Source organism: Silurus aristotelis (assembly GCF_946808225.1).
Source record: "Silurus aristotelis genome assembly, chromosome: 6".
Classification (NCBI taxonomy): domain Eukaryota; kingdom Metazoa; phylum Chordata; class Actinopteri; order Siluriformes; family Siluridae; genus Silurus; species Silurus aristotelis.
This window is the reverse complement of record NC_139579.1, coordinates 23135991-23146203: the sequence shown is the minus strand read 5'-3', so window position 1 is coordinate 23146203 and position 10213 is coordinate 23135991. Positions and strand designations below refer to the sequence as shown.

Genomic DNA, 10213 nt, shown 5'->3' with positions numbered 1-10213 from the left:
AGAGAGAGAGAGAGAGATAGGGGAAATGTTCAAAGAGAAAATTAATCTACAACCTCAGGCCAACCAGACCATTACTGAGGTGTGCAGTCTTTGTTAGCCCTGATGAAAAAATGCCAGGTAAATTAACTCTAAATACAATAATAAAAGATCTCACACTACGAGTGTATTTAATTCTGAAAAAAAAAAAAAAAAGACATCTGAACAACAGCGAGGTTAGCTTTTTATAATATTATGTTTAATATCTTTTCAATAAATAAAGTATATATATATATATATATATATATATATATATATATATATATATATATATATATATATATATATATATATATCAATCAATCACTGTGTTTATAAGGCAAAAGCCTGCTATATGTTTCAAAAGCCTACCTTTTCAAAACACTTAAAAGATACACCCTTAAAAGATACACCCTGAATTTTAGAAAGAAATATGTAAATTAAGGTAAATATTTCAGATTTAAAACTGCTTTGAATAAGTGTCGAACGTGCTTTGTACACATATAGCAGCGTTTTCAATGAAATTTTGTACTGAGAATTTCGGTTTCCAATTCCACATAAGACCGCATAGTGCCAGGTTACCTTAGTGTTGATCCACCTATGATTAGTTAATGACTATAAACAGCCTAAGACACATTCATTTGAATTTTGTCAGCTCGGGCTGCTAAATGCATTGCTGCGTTTGATGCTACTGCAAATTGATCAATCCTGATCTAGAGGTTATTAAATGTACCTATAAAAAAAAAAAACTAGTCACCGATAAGCGCCTTTATTTCCCTGAGCTCCGCCTCCTTTTTACACTCTCGCGACTATCCGTCAGTTCAAAGCGCCGCCATCGGTATTATCACTGAATATAGCCTGTAGTCCTTATAGCCGTCCAACTGTAAATAAGCGATGCAGAAAGTCTATTGTCTGTTTGGGGCCACAGGTTGGGCGATAGGCGTCTCTTTTCATTCGACAGGAGCTGCTGGAGACAAAAGCAGGAGACAGTCGGTCTAACCTTTGATTCCTCACAGAGAGAGGTGACAGCGTCTCGGCACACGTCTGCGACTATCACGCCGTAGCCGCCATGTCGGCAAATTTGTAAAGGAGTCACACTTCATCAGCTCCTCTAATCACAGCTTCATAAAGGAAAAGCAAACGAAGTGCGAGATCTGAAAAACTAAGGCTGGTGATACTCGCAAAAAGCCGGCGTGTCTGAATCTTGTCCACTGTGTTTTATTATATTTTAATTATTATTTTCATGTCACGTTGTCTTGTTCACAATTTATTAAAAACACATTATGGGGACATCTAAAAAAAAAATCACGTCTAAAACTTTAGGATAAAACGTGGTAAAAACAAACAAACAAACAAAAAAAGTACATTTGATGATTTCTTTAACTGATTTATCACACAAATCAGTTAATGGATCATTTCACACAGTGCTCTTTTCCACACAGAAATTATGCATATGTCGCATATGTTCATCTGCTCAAATAGGAACTTTGCTGGGATGTTAAGCATCTCTCTCTCTCTCTCTCTCTCTCTCTCTCTCTCTCTCTCTCTCTCTCTCTCTCTCTCTCTCTCCCTTTTTTTTTTTTTTTTTTTTTTACTTTTTGTAAATGTATATAGTACAGAAGAAATGAAGAAATAAATACTATCAGTACACACACACACACACACACACACACACACACACACACACACACACACACACATATATATATATATATATATATATATATATATATATATATATATATATATATATATATATATATATATATATATATATATATATATATATACTTAACATTGGGCGAAATCTTTTGCTATTTTCTCATTTTCAAAAACCATTATACAATCTAATATACACCATGAAAAGTTGTACAGCTTCTTAATGTTTAAAATAAGGTCTCACTTTTTATTTAATTTTTTTTATATGTAGTTATAAATATATATATTTTGTCAAAATATATGATCATATGGTCAAGGAAACAATAAGGAGACAAACAAACATCTCAACATAAACGTTATAAATAAGCATCCAAGTGAAAATATTTAGGTATACAATGGGCCCGTTAGATTTGGCCTTCATTGCGCTAGCATTTCTTAACGCTTGACACAGTTAACGGCAGCCACAACCCTCTACCACCATTTCCTGGTAGTTTTTCAAAACTACCCTGTCAGTCTCATCCAGGTAAAGCATTGAGATGGCACTCAGTTCAGTTGGAACACAGCAGGCCTTGGGAATATTGCTGTTCAATGAGTTGACCAGTGTTTGTACAATAGCATGGTTTGTGGAATTCAGATGGTCGGCTAGAGGAAAAGGACAATCCCCATGGCAATAGTAGGCTTGATAACCTGGTGGTGCCACTATCCAGTCATTCCAGCCTACGTCACTGAAGTCCACATACAGCGCATGTCGTCGGCAGTTGCGATTCCGCTTACGGCCTCGCTGCTTGGGGCTGCGTTTGGTCCTGCGTGTCAGTGGGTGGCCTTTGCCATCATGGCCGAAAGTGACCAACAATGGACGCAGTTGGTCCCAGTCTCCTTCTGAGTTGTGTTGCAGTGAACGGCTGATCCGCACATGCTTGCCCTGGTGCCCTGGTGTTCGGTTCAGGTGCAGAACCTCTATAGCGAGTCCATGGTTTGGCAACCGCTCGTGGGTCCAACGCAACACAGCCGGGCTAACGTCAAAGCTTTCCCAACTGGTGGTGTTGTGGCTCACCAGACGTGTGTCCAGTAGACGTGTAATCAGCTGCCCGGGCCTCGGTGGTTTCAGCACTTCATACACATTGATCCTATGGAGATCTCCATTTCCCACATGCTGGGACTCCAAACCAAGCTCTTTAATCTGCTGCCGGTACAAACGCAGCTCTGCTGTGGAAAGCAGCTCGTCCTCAGGGATGCTGCTGAGGTTAAAGAAGAAGCGCAAAGGAGTCTCAATGCTGTATGTTCTGTCTGACGGCATTTGCTCCATGTGTTCTGATGTGAGACAAGATGCATAGGTTAAGTAAGTATGTATACAATCATTAAGGTTAGAAAATATCAAATAAGGGTAGCAATTCAAGCAAAGACTTTTCCCCAATTTGTATGCTCTGGTAGCATTCTCCTTCTGCTCTTAATCGCTCTCATTATATACCCAAACATTATTAACAGACTTCCATGAAAAATTGTGTTTATCTGCCTGTAAACGACTATGGAATCAGATGCTATAAAGGAATCTGACGGTTATTTTAAAGTAGACAATATATATGCAGGGACCAATGACACAAAATACACTTTAAGCGATACATATACATTTTCAACAGCATAACTGGTTTATTCAACTAACATTTAACTACATACTTCTTTATCACACAAATCTACAACCACCCCCTTCTCAAATCCTACAACATGAGTGATTTCTGGCAAGATTAATTTTGTACAAAAATGAATATTTTGCTTGCCATGTTCTTGTTCAAACTGGCCATGTTATTTCACACCCAGGACCTGAATTTAGCCAGGTGCTTCTCATTAATCTTTGTGTGTTTTTAATTTAATCTGCAGTTTGTTAACTAGAAAGATTTATCACTGGTATTCAGAATAATCATTAACCTTTCACTCAGATGGCATTGCATGGCAAAGAGACTGGTTAAATACTGTTGTATCTGCATACTTTAATAATAACTGAACTGTTATTTCAAAGACATTAGGTGCATATTTTTTTAGAGTAACTTTGCATAATTTTGCACCTGAATTATGCACCTCTTTCAATTCTCAACTGGAATTCCCTAAACAAAAAGCATTCTGCTTTTTTTTGTGCTCTCTGTGTGTCAGACAGGCTACCCTTAAAGACTGCAGTCCCAACGGTAAACATCTTTGCTAGTCTTTTTTATTTACTCTTCTCTGCAGCATTCCTGCACATATGGTCTCTTAAATTGATCTTATTCAAGAAAATATATTACCAACAAAATCAATAAAAGACAAAAAAATTAGTATTCCTGGTGCCATGCTGGTGCCCCTTTATCACCTTGGCACTGTGCATTTGTTTTTTCAAGGCTCCAGGGCACTCTGTCTGCCCACACATTTGGCAGCAGGACTTTATTTAGAAGTCTGCAGAGTAGCATTAAAGATAATTGCATGTTGAGGACAATCCCTCAAAAAGATCCACATAATTGAAGACAGAGGTACGCTGCTGTAGAGCATTTTTTATAAGTGTTTGCTCTAAATAGTGTATGAATATCACTCACAAAAACACAAATATACTTTTTTATTTCTTAAGGAACACATGAAATAGCATAAAAGGCATCTTACCTTCATGGTGGAATGCTCTTACAGTGTTGGCTCGGCTAGTGGATTTCTCAGGGTATTCAAAGCTGACATCATGACCTTCAGCTTCTTCCACTTCTCCTGATTGCAACCTATAGAGGTCGAGCAGATACTGGGGCACCACTGCAGAGCGGCTGGGCCGTGGCCGGCTCTGCAGGCCGAACATGTGCAGCAGCGTCGCCTCAAAGTCCCGCAGCAGTTCATGACTTTGACCCGGGTGATTGCCCAGTGCCTTTTTCTTCCCTTCCTCGGGTATTAGACTAGCATGGCTGCTCTCTCTCAGTACAACTTGGCATAATAAAATTACCATCAGCATTCGATTACCAGGAATCATGTTGTCTCTGGTGGGCAATTGAGAACAAGACACACCAAAGAGGGGAGGGACAGCAGGAGTAGGAAATGGAAAGAGATAGACAAAAAGAAGGAGGAGAAAGAGAAAAAAGCACATGTTTTAAGGCATGTTTACTTGTCAACAACACCACCCCCAAAATGTTTGATGTTCTATATAAAATTTCCCAGTGAAAATACTTTAACAAGTTGGTAATTGCTCTGCCTTGCTTGTTTAAAGGTCAGTCATCCCATATGCAATGTTCTTTTTATTATGAACAACATACATAAAGTACTAGCAAAAGAGAGGACAAAAGCTTTCTGAATGGAATTTGAAGAGGCATACATTTTCTTTCCCTCTCACCCAGCAGGATGATTAGACAAAAAAGACAGGAGCAGCCTCAGGGTCAGAGCTAATTCCAACTCGATAAGAAGCAGGATCCCAAAGCATGACCTGACTAAGGCCAAACAAAGGACTACGTTCCACACATATCAGACTTTTAGAACAAATGTCAAAAAGGTGCATTTATTATTCTTTTGTTGAAATGATTAAAGCTTTAAAATTTCTAGAAAACATAGTTAATTCAGTCCTAAAAAGGCAGCTGTGTCAGATGGCAAGATTGGTTAGGTGTGGTCCACTTACCGACAGAAAATAAGGCATGGGGAAACAGTCCATGTTTGTTGGGAGCCGATGCAGGACGGGTTCCTTAAGGAAATGCTAAGTGGTGCTGGGAGGCTGCTTGAGACTGGAGAGAGTCTTGTCCTAAAAGATAAAGGTAAAAAAAAAATGATAATTTCACACCATCTAACAAGAATGCACCCAAAAGTTATGAAATATTTTCATTATCTATGAAAAGACAGTTAATCCTGCAAGATTACTCATCACAGCAATTAAATTAAAATTAAAGCTCCATAATAGCACTGTACATGGTAGCAAGGTACCAAGGAGCCGTTAAAGAGGAACAAACTGCTTCTCGTAACTTCTCACAAAGGCAATTTGATAATCCTCGTTTCTGCCGAGAGTTCACCTAAATTGGCCTGCAAAGGGAACTTGTCAGCACATATCATGCACTCTAGCTAATTATATCTCATTTATGTTGCAGCACATAAGTGCAGCACATAATTCCCAGCAAACCTATAAAAAGGAGGCATAAAGTAAAAGCGTAGATTTGGACAAAACAATTATATAAGTTGGACAAAGATGAAAATAGAAACAGTAAGAACATGAAGATGGTTCACAGTTGACAATTTGACCAGAGTAATATGCATAGCCATGTCTATGGGTAATCACTGGTCATAAATACAATGATGAAATGTTTTAATAAAATTAAGAGTGTTTGTCCTAAATGGCCCAAAATGGGTCAGAGCAGCAATGCATGCATTTTGTCATCTTTCTAGATTTTGTTCTACTGAAACAAGCCCAATCATTACAAAAGAAATGATGCATAACAACAAGAACGCAGCAGGGTTTGTGTGTGTATGTGTGATAAGAACACAATTGTTAACATGTTTTATTGCTCCATTTGCTTGTTCTTCAAGCAATCAGGGAATGATTCTGGATCCAGATCATGGTGGTGACCCTTGTCTGACCCGCTATGCTTAGTCGTTACAGTGCGCAGCTTGGATAGGGTTTGCATATGTGTTTGATCATAGGGTTTTACTTTCCAAAGATAAGTTTAATCAAACTGGTGTCCCATGTGAAAGGTGGGGTAAGGGATATCAATATACTACACTCTGTAAGTAAAGTAATATTCTACAGTTTACCAGTTGCCAGGAAGCATAATAAGTTAAATGTTTTGAAAAATCTTAAAAAGTCAAATAATTTCAAAATATAACCTCTGGTGTTCCATTTTATCAGTGCAAAAAAAAAAAAGCTACAATGAATTAAACATCACCACATAGTGTTAAAACACACACGCACCTGGAGTATGTTCAGACCACAAATTCTTGCTTGAAAACCAAATGTGCACTGTCCAAAATATTTACAGGATTTTATGCGAATGTGCTTGAGGATAAAGAAGAGCTATGCAAGCTCTTTTGCAATGAGAGCAGCTTATGGTGCAATTTGGCTTCGACAGCTTGCTTCCTCTGGTTTGGCAGAGTCCTGTGGGCCTCACAGCATTTGACTTTACTTTCCCTAACCTGACTTAATGAGAGTGCACTATGCACATGGAACTTTAGATGTGTTTCCTGAGGAATTTGACAGAGAACTTTGGATGGGGGGGGAGACAAACAATAGTAAGAAGCCAATTTTAGTTGTTTTTTTTTTATCTCTGTCACACTTCATTCAGATCTTTCCCGAACCCTCTTCAGCTCCAAGAAGCTTGTATTGTGTCGTCTCCTGGTTTCAGGCTCTAGTGTACAGATGTATAATGTTTAACAAGCCTTGGAGTTGTTAGGTTGTTCAGGTCAGCTGGAAATGTATAATCCAAAATCCATTAAAACAGTGACAAAATGAACGGTGAATAACAAGTTCATAACATTCTTTCTCCAATGTATATGCTGATTAAAAAGTTTTGACACGCATACAAATGTTTCACTCTATTTACTTTCCAAATTCTTCATTTTGTCAACATTCTGCAACACACAATATTTGCAAGTGTTTCTGTTAATCATACCTTACATAAATTTGTATTATAGGTTTATGAAAAATACACACTAATCACCCAATCAAAATAAAGAAAACAAAATGCAAAATGAACTCAAATAAATAAATAAAATAGAAATTAAGGCAATATATAATTTTAACAAAAATAAAAAGTCATCAGAGGAATTCGTAGTTTCCTGTTTGTTCTGCTTGTAACTAAAATTGTGGACCACTATATTTATCTCGCTCTTCCCTATTGTTCTACTATAGCTTTACGTTTCCTAAAATATATAAAGACAAAAATACACAAAAACCAAACATTTCGGTTTGGCAACGTCAGGCTCCCTGGAGTTGATTTATTACCGAGTCAGAGCTCTGATGCTGATCCGGTTTTGAAACCTGCTTATGTTCTGTTTTTAGCCTTTATACCCCCACCCTTTCCCCATACCCACCTTTGCGCAATGTAGAAACCCTTTAAAAATGAATAGGTAGAGGCAAAAACTTTTGCGCACAAGATTCTTTACATGCATACACCGAATAACAAAACATTGTGATAATACGATAAGCACGAGGTCTAAACTATGGGTCTGCTATTAAAGTTCGCATCTTCTCCTGCAAGTTTTTTCTAAACGAGAAAACCACATGGACCGATAAAGCAGCATCTGCCGCCAGTGGGTTTGGCATTTCAACAAAAACAACAAACTATTTTTACGAATGCGCGCGAGTCCTTAAAAGTATTTTCCCCCGTTGTGTATGAATGCACTGGCTGATGATGTGTCACTGGGTTTATTGTAGAATCAGAAAGACTGGACGAAATATAATATTAATTAACTTATTACCAATTAAAGCTCGCCTGAAAACAGACTCAAGTATTGAACTAAGCGCTTCGTGCGTCTCTTCCGGCTTGAGCGCGCGCGTGTGTGTGTGTGTGTGTGTGTAAGAGAGAGAGAGAGAGAGAGAGAGAGAGAGAGAGAGAGAGCGGGCAGGTGTGTGGAGTATAAACTGAATGTTATGCAGAAAACATCCTGGTCCACGTCTTTACCCAGACTTGTAATGTAGAATGAAATCATAGAGCTTGATGCATCTAAAGAAAAGCACTTGCATGCAGATGCTTACAAACAAAAGCTGATCAAACACCTTTCATTTTTGGAAATGAATGAAAAACTAGTGCACGTTTGAAATGGCATGACATGCGAAAATTTAACACACGGAAAATGATCCTGGGCTGGGAAGGAGATAGAATATCACACACATCAGTACACGTGAGATTGTGGAGAGAACTCACCATGGGTAGATGCGCGCAGCGTGTCCTCAACACCAAGTGAAGTGAGCTAAGGCGCTTTCCACAGAGTCACAGCGCAAAAAAATAGGAAATCGGCAAGCCTCTGGGTTATTATTCCTAAAAAAGTCCCTCTATACGTACGGACACAGCTGAGTCCATTAGGTCCCTGGGTGAAAAGACCAAATAGACACTCGGTTCCTATCTCCACTAGTTCATCACACGTTTATCACGGCCACTCTGGTCGCGCGCCTGATGTTGCCTGGAGTTTTTATGTAGCCGCCTCCTCCCCTATCCCCCCTTACAAACACACACACACACACACACACACACACGCACGCAGCCCAACACCTAAATTCGTCCGTCCACCCCCCTACATCCACCAGGATCCCCGGAGAACAGAGCAAAAAATCATACCGTTTTATTATTACAACTGTAACATGCCCCCATTTTTGTGTCTTTCAAAGATCTGACGGCGGAACTTGTCATATTTTTTGTAATATATCGGTGACGCACCAGCCGCCACATGTAGCCTATTAAAATGCCTTCAGCGCTTACGGCTTAGAGGTTCAATATACACGCGCGCGCACGTACGCATGCACGCACGCACACACACGCACGCACACACAAACACAGAGAGACGCAGGGACGTTAAGAGAATGGCCAAAACAGCTTGCAGGTATTTTGCGTTTCCAAATAACTTTCAAAAACACCTTTCCTCATAAATGATCATGTATTATTATGGCCATAGGGATCTTTTTTCACCATTAAAATGTAATGCCCACTCCATCAAATGCAAAGAGAAAAAGTGATGAGTCTGTTCAAACCAAAGCACTACAGGTTCTTATATATACCTTAGAATTCAAATCATGTTGTAAATGCATTCTCTTTAACAAAGAACATGCCTGCTATGGCATAACACAAAATATAGAAATCATAAAAATACAACCTCTGGAATTAAATATCCTTGAGATCCCTAGTTCTCTAACAAGTGTTGCTCAATCAGCCTGACAAAATACACAGAGTAAATATTCAAGTAAGACTAAGCAAACGTCATGCAAACGACCAGCCCAGATCATTGATTTTTATATATGCCAGCTCATTTACGCATCCATTTATATACAAACAACCCCATGTGGCTGAGGATGCCACTAAGAAACAGTCTGTGAAGCCCTTATGCTGCAAACCTAAGCCCATGTAAATTTTACAGAATGTTTCTTTAGTGTCTAATTACATCAGTGGGTAATCCAAACAGCTTCATCACCTCGCAGCTCTTATAGAAAGTCGTGACTGCTGAGGAGCAATTAAACAGCATCGGAGTGCTTGCATTGTTACATGACCTTTCTAGAAGAAAAGGAGATCAGTAAACATGCATTATCACCAGAATCATTGCAATCCTCCTTTTGCCCTCATTCTGCCCACTAAAGGCCCTGTACCTGAATGAGTCCTCACAGACACCCTCTCATTAGCATACTGCTTCCCTGTCTGCTGCAATCACTTTAGAGACAGAAGGGCAGAAGTTACCGCTAACTCATCACCCCCCCCCCCCCCCCCCTCCGAATTCACTGTAAAGAAAAATTGCTCACACGTCACACACAAGGGCAAAAATCTACCGAGAGTGATGGTGCTGGGGGTCTATCATTACGACCCTGTCATTACAACTGTTATGTAAATGTGATGAAGTAACTGCTCACTCAGTGCTTTACATA

At 39.1% G+C, this 10213-nt stretch overlaps 1 protein-coding gene across 1 annotated transcript; it reads right to left on the bottom strand.

Annotated features, from left to right (window-relative positions):
- Positions 1–1898: 1898 nt before the first annotated feature.
- Positions 1899–8768, bottom strand: bmp4 (bone morphogenetic protein 4). Its single transcript, XM_083544183.1, has 4 exons — positions 8511–8768; positions 5282–5401; positions 4297–4652; positions 1899–2985 (listed from the first exon to the last, which is right to left on the bottom strand). The coding sequence occupies exons 3-4, from the start codon at positions 4643–4645 to the stop codon at positions 2126–2128; spliced, it is 1209 nt and encodes a 402-aa protein (XP_083400309.1). The 5' UTR covers positions 4646–4652; positions 5282–5401; positions 8511–8768; the 3' UTR covers positions 1899–2125.
- Between the last annotated feature and the right edge of the window lie 1445 nt (positions 8769–10213).